The sequence below is a fragment of the Haemaphysalis longicornis genome, unplaced genomic scaffold, assembly GCF_048455015.1.
Source record: "Haemaphysalis longicornis isolate Haplotype H1 unplaced genomic scaffold, Haemaphysalis longicornis Haplotype H1 scaffold_8, whole genome shotgun sequence".
In the NCBI taxonomy this organism is placed as follows: domain Eukaryota; kingdom Metazoa; phylum Arthropoda; class Arachnida; order Ixodida; family Ixodidae; genus Haemaphysalis; species Haemaphysalis longicornis.
This window is the reverse complement of record NW_027526445.1, coordinates 52,074,641-52,095,355: the sequence shown is the minus strand read 5'-3', so window position 1 is coordinate 52,095,355 and position 20,715 is coordinate 52,074,641. Positions and strand designations below refer to the sequence as shown.

At 50.1% G+C, this 20,715-nt stretch overlaps 1 protein-coding gene across 1 annotated transcript in view; it reads left to right on the top strand.

Annotated features, from left to right (window-relative positions):
• LOC144148770 (homeobox protein SIX6-like) overlaps positions 1-18,521 on the top strand; it is an 88,240-nt gene extending 69,719 nt beyond the window's left edge. Inside the window, exon 2 of the mRNA XM_077680282.1 lies at positions 18,116-18,521. Within this exon, the coding sequence (XP_077536408.1) occupies positions 18,116-18,521 (406 nt within the window). The remainder of the gene's footprint in view (positions 1-18,115) is intronic.
• The last annotated feature ends 2,194 nt before the right edge of the window (positions 18,522-20,715 follow it).

The window sequence follows — 20,715 nt, the reverse complement described above, 5'->3', positions numbered from 1 at the left end:
TGAAAATGTCTCCCAAAGGCGATCCTCCTCCTGTATTCCTCTCCCTAACGTCTCTAAATAAGCCACGATTAAGAGTACCGTCACTTCGTGCAACCGGAAGCGTCTGGGGGCCATTTTGTTTCTGGCTGGCAGTGTTGCCATCTCTCCAAACGAAACCGTCGCCGGTTGTGACGGGCAGAGTGTGACCGGCAGCTCTAGCGTCCGCGCAGAGAGAGAGAGAGAGAGAGAGAGAGAGAGAGAGAGAGAGAGAGAGAGAGAGAGAGAGAGAGAGAGAGAGAGAGAGAGAGAGCCGCCCAGAAACAAAATGGCTGCGCCCACATGTAAACAAATATCACGTGGTGCCGACCGACCAACGAAAATCATGGCGGCACATCACAATGTTAGAAAATAGTGCCGATATTCTAAATGCCTTTATTTAGTGACGCTACTCTCCCATTACTCACGCTCTTCCCCTTCCCCCCTCGCTCTTCCCATTGGCGAGTGCATGTGCATACGTTTGCCGAATTCCATTAAAATTTTCCGCGTTCACACTGCTCGCGCGACATCTTTTGGGAACTTTCATTTCCATTGTTCCTAGAACAACACGTACACGTCTTTTGTTTGAGTATTTGTGCTCATCTCGCCTCTTTTCCTCTATTCGAATCCGTTCTTACCCTCTTTTTTATTTCTTGTAGTGAAAGCCGCTTCCAAGCGTGTTTTTAAGTTAGAGAGCGTTGCTGTTCTGAGTTATGCGCTTTCTTGCTTCTTGAAGTATGCTTTATGTTTTCGTTGGGCTGAACAATGTTGGAATATGGGAGGCATGTCACCAGTGCGAGTACTTCGGAAGGAGCCTATATGTACTTCGTGTCCAAGAATTCTCCCACCCGTTCTTTCAAGTCAGACAGACAGACAGACAGACAGACAGACAGACAGACAGACAGACAGACAGACAGACAGACAGACAGACAGACAGACAGACAGACAGACAGACAGACAGACAGGCCAAAATTTTTGCGTGTTGTTAACCCAAGAAAAAATGGCAGCATCTCCACTCCCTGGATGATGGTGGGGGTGCGGAGTACGGGGACTCGAAATGACATCCAAGTTGCGCCCCGATTGACATCCGATTTGCACCCCGAACGTCATTCGATTTGAGCCGTGAGTTGCACCTTGATTATTCCCTAAATGAAACTGCAACTCACGGCTCAAATCGAATTTCGCTTGATTTTCGCTTGATGGTGAAGTGCGCACGGATGGACGCGGACGGACATTGGGAGGTCCCAAGGTACTCCGCACCGTTACAGGCGAGGGAGTACGCCGTTTGACTCCCGGGTACTATCTCACGGTCGTAGCCCAATGGGTAAGACGTCTAACACTAACTCTGCCTGGTTTAACAGACGCAGGCTCGAATCCTACCGGTGAGTGTGTGATTTTTTGCGATTGCAAATGCTATGCGCACGGACGCGGACGGACATTGGGCGGTCCTAAGGTCATCATCACCAGCCTGTCTACGCCCACTGCAGGGCAAAGGCCTCTCCCATTATTCTCCAATTACCTCGGTCCTGTGCCAACTGTGACCAATTTATCCCCGCAAACTTCTTGATCTCATCTGCCCATCTAACTTTCGGCCGCCCCCTACAGCGCTTGCCTTCTCTAGGGATCCACTCTGTTACCCTTAATGACCAGCGGTTATCTTGCCTTCGCATTACATGCCCTGCCCCCGTCCATTTCTTCTTCTTAATTTCTACTAATATGTCTTTAACACCAGTTTGCTCCCTGATCCACTCCGCTCTCTTCTTGTCCCTTAATGTTACACCTATCATTTTCCGCTCCATTGCCCGCTGAGTCGTTCTCAATTTAAGTTGAACCCTCTTAGTGAGCCTCCAAGTTTCTGCCCCGTAGGTGAGTACCGGTAAGATGCAGCTGTCATACACTTTCTTCTTCAACGACAATGGTAGGCTGCTATTCATTATCTGAGAATGTCTGCCATATGCACCCCACCCCATTCTGATCCTTCTAATTATCTCTGCCTCATGGTTGGGATCGGGGGTCACAACTTGGCCTAAGTAGATATATTCGCTTACCACTTCCACTGCCTCGCCATCTATCTCAAACTGCTGTGCAGTCCCGAGGTCCTAAGGTACTCCGCACCTAAAACTATCATCTCTAACAAGCCTGGCACATCCGGGTGCCGGAAATGCACAAGCCAACGTAAGACCACGATGAAGGCGGCTCATGCACACGTATAGCTGGTACACGTTCAATGATCCCGTCGATATGCCTTCCGCATATACCGAATCTGTGCACATACACACACACACACACACACACACGTTCCTTGACACGTTTTATTTCCCCGGTAGTGCGTACGCACTCACCGCAGCCGCGCCCTTGAGAAGAGAGTCCGACAGACGGGTGTGTCCTTGCGAGGCGGTCGTCGTGTGGGCAACAACTCTATTACAGCGCGGACAGGATGTGTGAGGCAATTTGTTTTCCCATTTATGGGCAGCCCATCTATACGTACCCACACGGCAGCGCTATCCCATGTCGCTTCTCGTTTTCGCCGGCGTGGTTTCGCCGACTGAGCGGCCGCCACCACCTCTCAGGGCGCCCCCTGGCGTGCGTGCGAGTATATATCATGTCACACCGTGGGAGGGCGCCGGGGTATCATCGTGTTCTCACCGGGGAGGCCGGAATCGGAATCGTGGGGAAACGAAGAGGGTGTTTGCGTCGCTCGATGTACACGCCTGCCTCGGAAGATTGTTCGTTGGCGAGTGCGCGGTATGCTGTGTGTGCCCAGTATATAGTGGAGAATGTTTGAGCCACGTAAGATTTCTCCCGTGCCATTGTCTTGTTCAATGACCATACGGGAGAAGACCTGTAAGGGATGCTTCTGGGACTGCATTCAGGAAGCCTCGTCGCAAGACTAAAGAGAAGTATGAGTAAGATGAAACTAATGTTACATATATACTCATATTTCAGTCTAGGCATACAGTCTAGTAACTAGAATACTGGAAGAGGTAGGGTAACTATCTAGGGCAAGTCGCAAACCGCGGGTGGAAAATCAGGCCTAGAATTACTACGGGCTGGAGGGAATTCGGTAAACACCACACAGCAATTAACGGTAGGTTACTCCCGGTGATGACTTCTGGAACTCGGGGACTTACCAAGACCCTTGAAAGGAAACGCGGGTCGGCCTAGCCGACCATGAAATGAGCAGCGATATGAGGTACGCTTTGATGCAGGAAGCGATCGTATGGAATAAGTCGCAAACTCAGGGGGAAGAAGACATCCATGCTTAAATCAAGAGGAAGAGGTGTGGTTCGGCCGGACATGCACTCGGCGAACTGACAACCAAACTCCCCATCCCGCGCGTGTGGAACGCCCGAGGAAGGTGTTTCCCACGTAATGTTAGACTTCCCATTATATTCCCCGCAAAGACGCGAACTTTGCAACACACTGCCATTAGATAACCGTCGTGTGGTGTGTTTAGCATCTTTACTAGGACCATGGCCTGTTGCGGGTCTTCAAAATGAGGTTGTTCGCGCCTTGGATGTGTTTTTTACCTCGACAGGAATAGCGTCAAAGATTTAGGCGGCTTATTAGCTTTTTTTTTTCAGCGAATCCGTGAATTCAGGAGGACATTTTATAGACAACTATTAGAACTCATGAAATTGTCCTGAACAGCTGATTTGTATAGCCTGGTCTATGACCCTTTATTGGTGAAATGGAGTAACCGGCCGCACATTCACTCCCTACCTCTCTAATCAATAAACCAGCTTGACCACAGACGATAAGTATACATTATCGTGTGCGGTCAGTACCTAGGCTTTTAAGGTAGGATATTGTTTCGGGAAACCTCTGTAACTCGTATGATATCAGAAATATCCCGAAATAAGCTACATTGTTTCGGACAGAACCTGGACCTCGATAGATGAGAGGTGAGGCCAGATGTTTAATAGACGCTCTCTGGTGAAGCAAAGCGGTTGCCGCGCTCGTCAATCACACTCCGTCTACGTCCTCCGCTTCTATCTCCTCGGTTATGGTTTGATGATGATCCGTGATGGGTTAGCGCTTCGCTGGCGTTAAGGGCTGCATTACAACGGAAATAATCGGCAATGGTGGCAATTAGGTCTCACCGCTGAAATGCCTACAAAATGGTTGGATGTTTTATCTCAACAAGTATCGTAGACAACAGTACTCGACAATGTCTATCGTCCATAGGACGCATAATGCACATTGCATCACGACCTATCACACGACGTTATCGAAACACACCTGCGTCGTCACAACGCAAAACTTTTTTTCCCTTCCACCAACGAAGAAATCGTTTCGTATGTCGTCGCAACGAAGGCGTTACTACGATCTAGCAGGTGTGTTACATACTCCTCTCGCCAACACCGAAATTGACCGCCAGAAATCCGGTCCGTGACTATGCCTCGTTTCGGCAACCATCCCTCCTGCGGTGGCGGACATCTTCATTAACTTTGGCGCGAGTTTTAGTGTTCTCTCGCGCGAGACGAAACGAGACTTGCGCCGCGCCGCCGCCGCTGAACGGGGAGGCAGCCGAGAATTCATGGGTTCATGTCGGTATCATGGCGCGTGAAAAATGAGTCCCCCCGCGCTTTTTTTTTTTTCTCCGCCGTCGCTGCAGGCGTGCGAACTATTCGCACCCGTGGAGCGCCGATGGAGTTGTTTCAAAGAGCCCTGCTTCACCGCTGCCTTCCCTTCTGCAACGGATACATTTTAGCGATGCAGGCGGTCTTGCTCGGCGTCTGTATTGCTTCGACGTTGCGCAACATGCGCTTCGTCTTCCAGAGACGCAGCGCTGCCGCAACACCGTTGCTGTGTCTCGATAATGGGGTCGAACGCAACTCGTTGAATTCATACGCGCGACTTTGTGGGCCGTATCCGAACAAGCTCGCAGAACCTGATTTTCCTCTAACGCTGGCTATCACCCTGCGTATAAATTTGAAGACAATACGGCTGGCTCTACCACGGCTCTTATGATTCAGCCCGAATTCTAATACGCTGTCATCGCCTTTCAAGTGACGTGTGACGACCATCACTGAAGCGCCCGCCATATATACACGAAAGCGGGCGTCCACTTACCGAGGCACGAAGCAGTATAGTACTAGCGCAGCGCGGCCGTGGTGAACGTATACGGCAATGAAGAGCTCCCAGTGGACTCTTTCCACTCCCATCGACAATGCAGATGAGTTCGGACTGACGGATATGGGGTCTGGTGTATCAGGCATGCCGGTTAGCGAGTAAGCATGGGGGAGGGGAGTGGGGAGGTGAAGGGGACTACTTTTTTTTTTCGTTTTTACTAAGAGCACCGTGCGGCTTCCCTTCACCCTCCTGTTTGAAAACGCGCTGTCGTCGTAACTCCGCGGATACGCGTCGCTAACGGGATTTAGCGGCTTCTCGTCATCGACACAGCGGCGGTGGCGCTGGTGGTGTTTACTCGAAAATTAAGCCCACCGGGCGACCTATACGGTCTACTGCCGCTCACCGCCGAACAGTGCCGTGAAGCGCGTGTAGCAAGCAGCAGGCGAATTCTAGCCCGACCCTGTTGCGTATACTACCTTCTTTTTTTTCTGTCGTCCGCTGCGCTCTCCTGAGCGGTATAGCAGATACGCGCTGTGCTGACAGCCGCTATAAAGCGTCAAGCGGCCTATATATATTCACGCACTTATTTTCTCTCCCCGCTAGCGCTGTCCCGGTGTTTAATTTGATTAGAGGAGTTTGCGCGCCGAACCTTTGCTCGGGGAAGAGTGCCGGTTTCGTTCGGTACTCGGCTCTGTGTCGTGTATGCAACCCTGTCGGTTCCCGCTATCTCGTTGTGGAGTGTAGGTCTGAGCTGGGGAACGGCCGCGTTTACCGGGCTTTGTGCGAGAGAGGGCGAATGAAAAAAGATAAAGATGCACGCACTTTCCCGTTTTTAGCCGACGTGAAGCTTCTTGGCAGGCTGACGGCCGCATCGTTGCGTCAGATGACGATGCGAGTGAGTGAAGGGAGTTCTAGCTGAGCGGACTCAATGTGTGCGAAGCACATACAACTTCTAAGGCTTCCCGGTACGAGCGGTGCAAGTGTATTGAGGATTGGGCTGTGAAGCCTTTCCGTGATGCTGAAATCTCAGAGTACCTCAGAAAGTGTGTGTGCTATCAAAAATTTACTGTCCCTTCCTGAGGTAAGTTGAGAGAACAGCGAAAGCTAAAAGTGCGTCCAACCGATCGTGAAACCATCAAAGACCGATATCACAAACAAAAATCGAACCAGTACGGAGATTTTTCGCGCACAGAGTGAATGCATCTATACGAACGATCTAAATGTATGCTGATACGGGGTTTACAAGGTGAACGTATACTATTGTACTCCTTCTTACGACTTTTCAAGTAACTCTTTTGATACAATGGAAGCCCGGATATTTAACGCACGCGTCGTGTGTCTAGACATCTTATCGGAGCTTTTCGGTCGACCAACTCGTCTATGGGAAAATGCATTAGTCTTTTAACAGTATGCCATCGATCCCAAGAAGACCACTTTTGCTTCAAAAAAAAAAAAAAAAAAAAAACCTCCCGAAGAATAGCGGGATCTGTGCCAAAGTAGGCACGGTATGAATAATGCGGATAAAGTAAATCAATTAGTTTGGGAATAAAAATGACTACATCGGACTCCATACGTGGATCGGACGCAGATCTCCCGAGTATAGCAGTCGAGTTCGTTGCGATCAGCATGTTCCGAGCGGCGGGACAAGCGTTGGCCCACAATACGTGAGGCGCTGACGTCATGTGTCACGTGACAGGTGGACGTGATGGTACGTGAGTAGAAAAGGCGCACGCGAGCCTCGGGGAAGTTGATTACGTGGGCGATGGGACGCGAAGTGTCGCTTGTCTACACGTTGAAGTAGTTCGGCCCAAAAGGCGAAGCAACAAAAACAATGAGAGGGACGCAAACACGATTTAGCAGTGAAGAAGTGTTAGATAAGTATCGCCATGGGAAAGCCGTAATGCTTTCCTCAGGGCACGTGGTTTGCCAAATTTTACCAGCCGTTGTGTCTACATAGCGAGTAATAGACCGAGTAGCCAACGTGATGTGCCGCTGAGCCTAGTTAAGGGCGCGGGCTTGGTCCCCGGCGCGGCTGCGTTTTTCCGATGGAGGCGAAGAATGAAAATGCCCGAACGTGCGAGATTACAGCCCACGTCAGTGGGCCGGGCGTCGGCTAAGTTGATTCTTAACATTGCTCTACGATCCATAAGAGATCCATGGAAGAGGCCTTTGCCCTGCAGTGGCCGTAGATAGGCTGCTGCTGCTGCTGCTGCTGATGATGATGATGATAATGACGATGATGATAATTCTCTACGGCCGGAGTCATATTGTATAGCCTTGGCGTGTGAATTGTCGACTTTATATTTGAACTTCAAGCAGGCAACGACGCCTGGAATAGCGGGCAGAAATTGTTATTTCCGATGTGGTATGCCGCAATGGAGCTTTGCCGTTTTGCCAAACACGTTTTGCCTTAGTATACGCTCAACCGCGCTTCACGTGGTAAAGAGGAAAGGGGGACGCGTGGGCACCGTGGCTTTCGAAACCAATTGAAGCGGCTGCCTCATCTTTTCGTTCGTCAATCCCATTACGCGGCTCCCGCGTTGTGTGTATAACCTGTTATCCTCCCCTCAATCCAATTGGGCAGCACGGGTTTCCCTTATAATGCAGACCTTTGCTTCCGGGGATTAGGCTTGCAAATCGCCGACCTATTCGCAACCGCCTATCATGTTCCACACCCGGACAAACCGCCTGTTTGTCCGGGTGCGGGTGCTTGCCTGGGCTTGTTCTTTGGCGTGTTCCATAGAGCTGCTTATAAGGAAGCAGCTATTTCCGGTTAATCCAATATGCTGCTTCTCAGGAATTTGCGGCAACATCTGATATGGAGCCCTATTGTCGACTGCATGAATTCACGGTGAATTCGCTGTTTTTTTGCGTAAGCAAAACGGAAGCATTCAGTCACGTGATGCACGTATAGCTACGATGACATTCAGTGTAATTTGATGCTTACCTTATAAAGATCACAACCAAGCTATGAAATATTGCGCATAAAAGATATGAAGCCATTTGGCATGTATTTTAAAAGATAGGAGCTCGCCAGCTAGAGAAACACAAGGTTGAAATTGGCGTCAACACCACATGGCGATGAAGTAACGCTCATTCAAAAGTGAGCGAAAGGCGGGTTTCGATCTGAAGAACATCACACAATGTTTTTTACCGATTCTATTTATTTCTTTCAATCGCTTTTAGCAACATATTTGAGCTCTAAAAAGCCACGCGACAATTTCACTTACACGGAAGGAAATCACGCTGCGTGTGTGTTATGGTTTAAATTTTCGTGTTCGCGTTTCGTGTGGCTACGAATGTATACATCCCAGAATATAACAAAAAAATTGCACCCAGTCGGAGCTTTCTTGTCGCACCGCTTAAGTTTGCAGGTATTTTTTGGTGTTATATATTTAAACGAATGGGACAGAAACAAGTTGTCGGGTTTCGGCCGTTACTCAGTGCTTAAAAAATCCCGGGACATCTCCACTAGCGTGAAGCCTGGGCAGGGGCAAAGCGTGCGGTGCATAAGTGTATTCTTTGCTCCTTGGCGTTTTAGGCAGCGGTGATGAAACCGTTGGGCGGTAGAGGTGTAGAGCTTTGTTGTAAGAGTTTATTGCCTTTGAAGCACGAAGCGCGAGGCGTAAACGAGTGTCCTGGTGTTTTTTAGTACGCGTTACGCTCTAGCGCGAGGCGTAAGTGAGTGCCCCGGTGTTTTGGTACTACCGCGACTACATGATACTACGATTACGACGACGACGATGACAGGAGACGCCAGCAGCACCAGCTTCTAAAGGGCTTTGCCCCTAAAAAAAAACGTTTCACCACCTAAAGCAGCGCTGAATCAATCCGTCTCACTGGAAGAGAAAGACTGAATACAACACAATTTAGAGAAGAAAAGGCGCTGCGCAACTATGCTTCACACTATAAAAACACACTTAAACGGTGCAATGAAACGGATGCTAGCTGCAACGCGTATATGATGAATTTCTTTCGGCGCACACAAATGTCTAGTGCGTAGGTAAAATCGCTGGCAAATAAACGGTGACACGAAGTCATGAACCATAAGTGCTTCGTGTGTAGGCGTGTACAGCAGACATATTACATCATCACTTTCCCAAACACATTGGACGCTAGGTGCCTCCTTAAAAGCCCTCGTATAACCTTTTCGTGAGGACGACACTTCTGTTGCAGCTGCTTTTACCTGAATAAGGCCAACTACGCACGAGAGCTTTTTAAAGATTACGCAACAGTTTCACGTCGTCGGTCATCGCCAGCCGTTGCCTGATTATTTCTGACTGCTGGATCCTACTATACCCGGGAACTAGTGAAGAACGGCAATAGCTCATGTGCGGTATCACTCCGCCTAAGCGACGGGCCCGGATGTCAACGGGCGCGCGCATTTTGAAAGCAGGTTGCTGTGAATGCGCAATACCGCCTGCCTTTTCTCACGTAGTTTGTTTGCCGTCACTGCAGTATAGTTTATGAGGAGATTATAAGTCCAAAACATCACGGAAACGGCTCCTGCTATGCTCAAAATATTCTCAGTAACGCACTACTTGCGCCGCGCGGAGTAACATCCGGCTGCGGTGATGAGGTAAAGCGGCAACTTCCGCTGCCGTTCTTAAGTTGTACCCGGGTATAGAACGTTCTCATATAAGTGACATTGCACAAGAAAGAAGCTTTCATTCTCAAAACTACCCACGCAAAAACAAAAAAAACAAAGAAACAAATAACTTCGGAGAAATAACCGAATAGCGCTTAAGTAGTTAATCCTACACAGTAAAATGAGTCACATCCATAAGGGTGTAAATCACTGTCTGTAACAGAAACCCTTACACCTTCACAGAAAAAAACAAAGAAAAACAAACCTTTGGGGTGCTCTGTCGCTTCTAACATTCTTACACGCCAGGAAAAACACAACGGTACAGCATTTCAAATGGTGTTCTTTTTTAATTTATTGATAGGGTGTAATAATATGGTTCTTAGAGACGAAACTGGTGTAAAAAACAAAATTTTGGGTTGTTTTGTCGCTTATAACACCCTGACACATTGGAAAAAATGGCAGCATCTCCACTCCGTGGATGATGTCGAGGGTGCGGAGTACGGGGACTCGAAATGACATCCACGTTGCGCCCCGAGTGACATCCGATTTGCGCCCCTACCGTCATTCTATTTGAACTGTTAGTTGAACTTGATTATTGCCTAAATGAAACTACAACTCACGGCTCAAATCGAATTTCACTTGATTTTCGCTCGATGGTGGTGTGCGCACGGACGGACATTGGGAAGTCCTAAGGTACTCCGCACCGTTACTGGCGAGGGGGTAAGCCGTTCGACTCCTGGGTACTAGCTCACGGTCGTAGCCCAATGGGTAAGACGACTAACACTAACTCTGTCTGGTCTACCAGACACAGGCTGGAATCCTGCCGGTGCGTGTGTGATTTTTTGCGATTATAAATGCTATGCGCACGGACGCGGACGGACATTGTGCGGTCCTAAGGCACTCGCAACTAAAACACAAGAATAAACCCTTTCAAAGGGTGTTTTACCTATAATTATACCTTTTCAAACGGTAACTTTCTTTATTTTTTAATAGGGTGTAAGGATCTTAGCGACAGACAACAGGGCTGTAAATCAATTCGCATTGCAAAGTGATGCAGACGATCTCTGCAGGTTTCACTGTCCGCGCAGGCGAGTTTTATCCGTCGCGTCGCTTTTCCATTCCTCTTGCCTGTACACGATTACATGCCGTTCATCGCCGCTCGCTCTGGCATAGACAGCCCCGGGACAAATGCAACCGTGGAACGGCGCAAGGTGAAAGTCGGGGGTAGGGTGCGGTGTGTGTGCATGCCGGGTTGGCAGACAATGCCCGCCAGGGTCATTTCCCCGGTGTATTCCGCGAAGGCCACTCGCTCGAATGTGTGTCTTCACGCCTGACTGAGAAGACCAACTGCTCGCAATATATCAAGCGGTGCGCCCGTGGAAGACGCCCGCGTAGTCCAGTCTACCCCCTAACGCATGCATGCGAGGCGCTCGGATCGCTGTGGGAAGCGGCACCTCGGGCGGTTTGTTCTCTGCTCCCGATGATTTGTCTTGTCTCTTTTTGTCGTACCCCTCGTGTGTTTGTCGAGTCGACACGGCATATAGTCGACGGTGGTGCTACTGACCGGCCTCCCGTGAACTTGAAATTAAGCGCTCAGCACCAGGCTTTCTCTTTCTTCGCCCCGGCGGAAACCCTTACGAGCTCTCTCGTTGTCTGGGAGTGTTTGCGTTTGCTTCGGCGATTTTGCTTTGGGGGTATTGCGTTTGCTTTGCGAGTTTGTGTCGGCCTCGCTTTATGGGAAAGGAGCGGCCATGGAGAACGTTCCTGAAGGTCTGGAGGCCATTATCGGAAATACAGAGGCGGCGATTGGTTCCCAGAACTAGGAATAAGATTCAATGAAGTGAGTGAGTGAGTGAGTGAGTGAGTGAGTGAGTGAGTGAGTGAGTGAGTGAGTGAGTGAGTGAGTGAGTGAGTGAGTGAGTGAGTGAGTGAGTGAGTGAGTGAGTGAGTGAGTGAGTGAGTGAGTGAGTGAGTGAGTAAGTGAGTGAGTGATGCATGTATACGTCCTAAGTAGTTGCCAGTCTCTGAAGGAGTTTGCGTGCTGCGAATAATTTGCAAAGAATTGTGTATCAAAGCATTTCTGCTCTAACCACGCGCGCACGTGTAACCACGTCACTTCCGTGATGGCGACGTCACTGAGATCTTGGTGTACCCGCGTATAAAAAACTTTCGTGTTAAAATGCTGTCAGGAGGGCTAGTGTAGCGGGTAACCGCTTTTTGGGATGTTCGCATTTTTCTGGGTGTATTTCTTCATTTTATGAAGCTGCCGTGTATTTTTAATTAAACTAACACCGCGAATATCACCGTTGTATCGATGTCCTGCCTCAAATATGCCTAATGTTTTATTTTTGCTCAACAATGTTCACAAGTAGGAACACTGACACCAGATTTAGAAGTTTAGAAATGTTCAGAGTAAAAATGCGTCTCGTTTACCAAATCTTTTGGCTTTCTTTGCCTGGGCGGCTTAATCGAGGGAGAGACAGACGTGCAAGCACGTCAAAATTTCCGCGTGTAAAAAATAGCCCGAGAAAGACTATCGTCTTTAAAACACTCAATAATACACATTCTAAAACGGCAACGGCACAAGGAACCACTTTTCAAGTAGCGAGCGAGATCGCGGCGACAATGGTTTACTCATGGTGAGGGTGACGAAATTTTAACTCCAACTAAAGCTGAAATAGTTCATCGCGAATGTGGACGTAAGTAAACTCTTGGTGAGGAAATGCGTGTAAGGGAGCTGACAGCCTACGAAATCCCTTTATATTCCAATGCCATTCCGGTGCTCTATTACTTCTTTTTAATTGAGATGACGGCGCGTAGGCTTCGGCACCATCAGCAACTTACATCGCCACGCATTTCGGACCACCTGGCAGGTAATGCTTTCTCAGTAATGTAAAGCGAGTAATACAACCGTCGAAATCTCCCGCAGTGGCTGGCGATTACAAGTGAAAACCCGGGGTGTACTTTCTGCTTCGGCGACTGTTCTTCTCACACGGGTGCGTGGTTGTCGAAATCCATCCGTAGCTCTCCCCTATAGTGCTCAGCTCATATCCCAGGTGTGGCTTCGGCGCGTTGGACGTCGATTTAAATATAACAACAACAAAAAAAAAAGCCTCAGCTAGACCTGAACGAAAAAAAAAATGGCAGCATCTCCACTGCGTGGATGATGGCGAGGTTGCGGAGTACGGGGACTCGAAATGGCATCCAAGTTGCACCCCGAGTGACATCGGATTTGTACCCCGACCGTCATTCGATTTGAGCCATGAGTTGCTCCTTGATTATTCCCTAAATGAGACTGCAACTCACGCCGTCACGGCACAAATAGAATCTCGCTTGATGGTGGTGCGCGTACGGATGGACGCGGAGAGACATTGGGAGGTCCTAATGTACTCCGCACCGTTGCAGGCGAGGGAGTAAGCCGTTTGACTCTCGGGTACTAACTCACGGTCGTAGCCCAATGAGCAAGACGGCTGACACTAACTCTGTCTGGTCTATACCAGACACAGGCTCGAATCCTGCTGGTGCCTGTGGGATTTTTTGCGATTGTAACTGCTATGCGCTCGGACGCGGACGGACATCGTGCGGTCCTAAGGTTCTCGGCACCTAAAAATGCCGATCAAAATCCCTTACTCAAAACCAAAAACCCTAATCACGCGTGTGGCTTAGGCCCAAAACTGGCATTCTCGCGTATACCAGTTGTCAGCAATCGCACTCCGGATATATAAGCCCGGCAAACGACGAGGAAAACGGCCGCCAACTTCAATGAACGCGCCGAATAATGCCCGCATGGCGGAGCGATACGCATGGGGACCCGGTGCGCCGACTGCGCGGTTAGTGTGCGCAAGGGCCATCTCAGCGTGATGTCAATCTGCTCCGGAGAGGATTTCCGCCGGAAGTCCGAGTGACCCGCCCCTGTCGCCCCCTCCCTCCTTCCAGTTAGGCTTTCCTCGTTACATCTGTCTCTAGGCTGGTACTCTCTCTCTCTCTCTCTCTCTCTCTCTCTATCTCTCTCTCTCTCTCGATCTCTCTCCATTTTACACGTTTATCGCAATTCTTTGCACAGCAGAAGCGGTAATGGATGGATTGTGGAAAGGGCCGAAAAGAAAAGAGAATAAGTTACAGAAAGATGAAAGGAGGAAGTTGATTCCAGAGAAAATACTAGTCACGCGCAAAGGAGGCGGAACAAGTCTAGCACGGGATGCGGATGCGTGCTGCTCCAAGGACCAATATGCCAGCCGACGAAATGAGCTTGTTGATAAATTCTCCGACAGAAAAAAGGATGAAGAGCAGGGAGGAGGAGGAGGAGGAGGAGGAGGAGGAGAAGGAGCAGCATTACGCGAGCATTACCCTCATCCCAGTGACCGGCTGGCTCTTATCTTGCCTCGCACGGAGCGCGCGTTTTGCAAATGAACTCAACGCACGGGCCACTCCGTCGGTGCTACGGGAAGCGCCTCTCCTCGGAGATGGCAGTGATTGACCGGAGGTGCCCAGTTCACGCAACGCGTGAGGCACGTGGACGGCGGATAGAGAGTCGTTTGTTGGGAAAAAATGGAGGCGCATCTGCTTGTTTCGTGGCAAACGTGGAAAGAAGATAGATTTCTGCTACCCCTGTCAAGTAACAACAATTGATGAATGCGATGGATGTTTACGTAATTGAATTCTACTTTACGGTGTTCGTAGCGGTCGCGAGCCATCGGTTGCGACCTTTTGTGTTTGTTGGGCTGAGAACAGCACTGGCCGAGATCCTCTGTACCAGTGTTGGCTTTTATATCGCGCCTCATCGACACCATTTCTAATGTGTTTTTTATTCGATGTTGTAAAGATAGCTCCCGCGTGTATTCCTAAATAACAAAATTAAAGCCGTTCCACTCAATGTGAAAGCTGTCGGAAGTGCAGAGCAGTGATTCGCCATAATGGGGTGTAGCGCCGTTATCCGCTCACTGTTACCACGCCATGCTTTTCAAATTTCCCGCCTTCAGAGTGCTCGCACACCCCCTTCCTGAAACTGTGCCATCTATTCTTTTTGTGCTTGCTTTAATTTCGTATGCTGGAGCTGTTTTGCGTCATTTCGAACGGTTAATTCTTGTCTTGCGGGGCTGGAGCCTTTCTGCGTCATTTCGAACGCCCTTTTTTTTTTTTCTTGCGCCACTGGAGCCTTTCTGCGTCAGTTCGAACGCGCCATTGTTTTCTTGCGCGGCCACCTTTTTCGCCTACTATCGTAAAAACCAATCCAACGAGCGTTCCTAACTAAATGAACGCGGGCGTTGCCGGTTAATCACGTATATTTTGCCTCAAATGTACCTGCAGTTTTCTTTGCGCTAAATAACGGGGAGATGTATGACAAGTGCCAGCGGTTCACGAGTTTCGAACGCTAATGACTATATAAACCGCTTGGCTTTCGAAGCCTCTGGGGTATTCCTTTAGGTCATAAACCACGTATCGGCGCAGAGTTAGATTATTTGGATAATTACTTAGTGCGAAAAAAATCGTCGCTGGGTCCTTTCTTCGTTTGCGATTTGGGACTGAAGGTTTGCCAATCGACTGGACGCGCTTTCAGCGGTGCTTTTGACGCACTTCTGACGAAGTTTTCATGTGAGAAACCTTTCGCCCCTCTCTCAACCTTCATTTTAAGGGATGGTAAAGTTTTGTTTTCATCGAGGACTGAATTCTGGAAAATGTAGATGGTGATAAAACGCTACGCTATGGGAGTAGAGCGTGCGTCCAAACATTGCTGTCTGTCCAGCTTCCGCAACCGAAATGTCGTTGTCCAGAAAAAAGGACAATTTTTTTTTCAGCCGCGTTCCTCCTGACTGAGCGATGGCATCGGGCGCTGATGCGGCGATATGTCCGAACCGGCTGCGCACAAAGCAAATTAGGCGCGAGCACGCCCGGCGAACGTTCGTCACCGCTTATGGCCTCACAGGCAGGTGCATCCATTCGTAGGGACCCGGAAACCCCGCGATCGGTTGGCCTCCGAAGACTTTATCTACGCGCGGAATCGGCGTAATCGGTTGTTGCCAACGGTTGGCCCAGGGAGGAAAAATAAACAGCCAGAGAGCGACAAAGCAGAGCTCACCCCGGACTGAGGAAAAGCGCCCATAGACGAGCCACGTCACGCAAATCAGCAGCTGAACTTTCCGCCGATGCCGCAATGTTGGGTCGGAATCCGAACGCTGCAGTATTCGGGCTGTTTATTCTCCCTCCCTCGTTTAGGTGCAGAGCACTTTAGGGGCTCGCCTTGTAGTCGCTACTCGCTCGCTGGACACGGCGTTCCGTCGTAGCGGCTATCGTCGCGGCGTATCCCAGAGGCTCCGAAAGCCAAGCGGTTTATATAGTCATAAGCGTTCGAAACTCGAAGCGTTCGAATAAGCGTTCGTGAACCGCTGGCGCTTGTCACACATCTACCCGTTGTTTAGCGCAAATTTAAGAAAACTGTAGGTACATTTGAGGCAAAATATACGTAGTTAACCAGCAGCGCCAGCGTTCACTTAGTTCGGAACGCTCGTTGGGTTGGTTTTTACAATAGTAAGCGAAAAAAAGTGGCAGTGAAATGCCAGCACGTGCGGGAGGAAAAGCAAGCACAAAAAGAACGGAACTCCCGCTGGCGCAGCGTAAAGCAGGGGGTGCGGGAGCACTGCGAAGGCGGAAAATTTGACTTTCATTGGGTGGTAGCCGTGACCGGATACAGTCCATTATGGCAAATCACTGCTCTGCACTTCCGACAGCTTTCACATTGAGTGGAACGGCATTAATTTCTTTTGGCGAGTTCGGCAAATGCGAAGTCTGAGAATCTTAAAGGGACCACGAAGACGAAATACAAGTTTGATTGATCAAAAATACTGCTCTGCTGCAATAGAACAGTCACGTCACTTTTACCGCAAACTTTAAGACATAAAGTAGATACGTCTTAAGAAAAACAGGTGTGGCAGAGGGTACTTACTCTCCGCATTCTCGCCGGGCCTTCATGACGTCACAGATTGTGGTTTGTACGATTGGTCGTCGCCGACCAAGGCCATCGCGAAGAAACTGGCCTCTGGTGCAGTCTGACCGTATCAGTGGAATTCTAAGGAGCAGTCGACACACTGATAGCTGTGTTTTTTAGCTTCCTCTATTACGTATTTACTGACATTATGCAGCTTGAAAACTGAAAGCTTTCCAATTTTCTGCGTTTTTTTAGTTAAAAATGTTTGTCGTGGCTGGGAGTGAGCTTCGTGCGTTACAAAATGCCAGTTCTTTCAGATTAAACGAGGTCGTATAATAATAATCCCTTAACCGACACGTCTGACCTTATTCGTTATCGCCCATTGTGGGGCAAACAAAGCGCTGTCGAATGCTGTTTTCCTTTCCGAACCCGGTAGGCTGAAGTGAAGTGTCTAGAGACTATAGAGCATGCGCTGTGTCGCTGCCCCGAATACTCGTGGGAGAGAAGCGTGCTTGCCACCGCGCTCAGCCGATTGGACAATCGACCATTTACAGTAGAAACTATCCTACGTCATCGGTCTTTACCATCGACCTCGCAGAGGGCGACGAAAGCCCTTTAAGTTTCCTGAGCGAAACGAACTTGCACGAAAGACTATAGGGCCCGAAACGGGACTAGAGTGCGCGTCTTCCAACTCCTATCTCTTCCTCTTCTCCCGCCCTCTCTTTTATACCCTGCGCACCATTCCCCCAGTGCAGGGTAGCAAACCGGGCTCTCCTCCCAGCGTTTCCGTCCTTTCTTCTTTATTCATTCCTACGATGACTGCAGTGGGCTCCTGCAAGTCGTTATATAACCACGGATGCATCAGCAAGGAATGCAGAGCGAACCTCCTTTCTACGGAAGAAATAAAGATGTGAAGCAGGGGCAGCCGTGGCAGGCCTGTTTAATTGTGGTATGCAAGGTATACACCCGGCTTCAAACATTTTTTTTGCTCGTGAATAAGGCACGGTGTGTTCATGGCCATCATCAGCGTGAAGCGCTCCTCACTAACGCCAAGCGCAGAATGACGTGTAAAATCATAACACGGTGGCTTGTGAAAGACAAAGACACTGAGCGACGATGTCATCCAGCCGCAGTGAGGACTGATGTTGACATTCGGCTCCACACGAGATTCAATGCGGCGTCGTCCGCTCTTCACTGATTTCCCGCATCACATCTTGGCGAGCTTTCGAACCCAAACATGATTTCGCTATTCTCCACTTATGCTACATACAATCACTACGCGACCGTGCCTAGCGCCGTGTGTCTCAGATAAGGAAGGAGGGCTTGAAAGCGAGCAGGCTGCCTGGTGTGTATGGCGTGTAGTAGTTTCGTGCGTAACGACAGTATGACCACAAATATGTACGTATGCATATTTTTTGCTCCAAAATTGAGATTTATAATGTCATAAATGCGAGATGTTCATTCGGAGGAACCGACGCTTAACAATGCACTCTGTACTCTTTGGACTGTCGCAGGTTGCTGCAGCAGCAGATGCAGCAGCAGCAGCAACTGGCCCAGCAGGGCTACGGCAGTTCGAGCAGTTCCAGCTCCACAGGCTCGAACAGGAACCACCACCACGGCCACCACGGTGGCAAGAACGGCACTTCGGGCTCCGGAGGCTCGCACCACCAGGGTGGTTCGAGCGGCGGAGGCAGTGGCGGCGGAACTGCGGGGAGCGGCGCCAACCACCACCACCACCGGTCCTCGTCATCCTCGGCGGCCACCACCCTGGCCGGCGGCGACTCGCGGCGCGCCAAGTCGCCCACGGACGACAACAGCTGCGGCAGCTACGGCGACAGCTCGGCGGCCCCGAGTTCGCCGACGCCGCTGTCGACAACCTCGGAGTCGAGCCGGAGTCCTAGCCCGCGGCAGCCTCAATGACATGAGGCCCCGCCCGCCCTCGTGGCGGGCGGTGGGCTTGCACTGAACCCCAACTGCCTCGGTCCCGCGGCGCCTGGCGTGCCGCTGCCTCCGGGACTGCCGCTGGCCACGGCCACCGTGCCCCTGGCCGACGCGCTGCCGTCGTTCGAACAGTACCTCCAGTACCTCTTCATGTCCCTGCCACCTCCTCCGCCGGCATTCTACGCGGCCGCGGCCCAACAGCAGGCGCAGCAGTTCCACCAGGAACAGCAGCAGCTACTGAAGAAGCAGGTCGAGGCGGCCGACGACGCGGAGGAACGGGTGGACGTGGTCTCGTCCACGCCCGAGCCGGCTTCCGACGAAGAGAAGTGAGCGCGGTTCGTGTGCCGCTGGAAGTGGATGCCAGTGTCTCTCGCCATAGACAAGCCGCTACCCTTCTGCGTGTTTCTCGAGCGAACAAGTCGCCGTGGTCTCGGGAGAGCACGCCATCCGTCCCGGAGCGACACGCACGTCTTGCACTCTGGGCGGCTCGAGTGAGAAGATATATATGCGCGGTGACGCTGTGAACGTTGCTTGGCGCCTGTCGCGTCGACAGCTGGCCGTATCGAGATCGTGAGGTGGGAGCTACTTGCTTTCGAGAGTGCAGCACGCGTGGCCATCGTGAATGCGAACCATGGCCTTCGAGGTGTTTGCGTCAGTTCCCTACAGCGAGCGAGAAATCAAGCGCCACTGCTCGACTGAACTCTTGAATGAGTGCGGGCAGCCAGTGCTATTCAAGTGCGTTCGACGGATGTTTATCCGTCGATTATCAGGGATGTTAATCCGTCGGACGTCATTTTCCCCACCGAAGCTAACCGACTAGATGAACTACTCTGCCAAAGCGTTATCACCGGTTTATAATAGAGCTTTCAAGGACGCGGGGAACGACAGCGTTACCAGCTATGCCAGGCATTCACGCAGCCAAGCTGCGGAAATCCCCGGCACTGAGCGCTCGAAGGAAATATTTTGCATTCTGAACACTTTGTGCACGCGTAAGATTTCCCCGCTCTCACAGGAAGTCGAAAGGGTCGCTGTATTTTCTTCTTGAAGGGGCAATTGGTGCGGCATTACATCTCAATCGTAGTTCTGTGCCCGCGCAGTTCCCTGAAATCCGGCCGAACAGCGATTTATCGCACCCCCAAGAAGGTTGGTTAGGAGATGTATGAAGACAGTTTAATGAAAACGGCTTGTCTGATAAAAAGTTAAAAGTTGTATTTCCCGGTAAAATCTTCAGCACGTACACAGAGCGCCCAGTAACTCGCAAAATAGCGTTGGAGATCGCGGAGAAGAATGCGAAGAAACAGGACTTCTTTTTTCCCTCTCTCTGAAGGTGCTCCCCAGCGTAATGAACACTACACGCGTGATGATGACTCTGTTGTGAAACCTGTGTAATACTTTGGACGATCCCGGATGACGACGGCACACGTAGAACTTTTGTGCGGACTCACCCACCCCATTCCCTTGGTGTATGCGCGTGTGTAAGCGACCCTTCACTGAACAATGCACTTTGATGTGGCACGCAGTGTTGGCGAGCTTGTGGTTTCAAGAGCGCGCGGCGCGCATGCGCGGAAGCGTGTCTGATTGTTCGAGCAGGCACCTGCGCTGTTTTTTTTCTCTTTGAGTGCTTTGCAAACTTGTATCATGATTTGAGAAGCTCGCACGTGTGTTGGGTGAGGCGTTGTTGTAGGGTGTTTATTTTTTCTTCTCAAACTATAGTGCAAGAGTGCACGTTTTTATTTTCGGTGCTATTTTCTGTTTCTTTTCCTATTGGCACATGATGCAATTACGTCTCGAAGTTGGCATGTTTTCTCCGTATCAGTTTTCCCGCGAAATTTTTTTTTTCTTTTTCAGTTTTGGGTACTTCAGAACCGACATTACTGCCCCCTCCCCCCCCCCCCTCCCGCTTTATGCGGTGTTTTTCGTCCAGATGATCACAGAGGTCGAAGACAAAAAAAAAATACGATTATTTTATATTATTTCGTCCTGCTGACTCGGGGACGGAATCAAGAACTTATCTGAAGCATCATAGGCAGGCAGGAAACATCCTTCGTGCACATGGAATCTGATTTGGTGGTGCACAGACCGTACCTGCGGCTGTCACTAACGTTCGCCCACAAGTTTTAGGAAGTGTTACATAAGGGCTTCATTTGAGCAAAAGCTTTGAATGCAGCTTAAT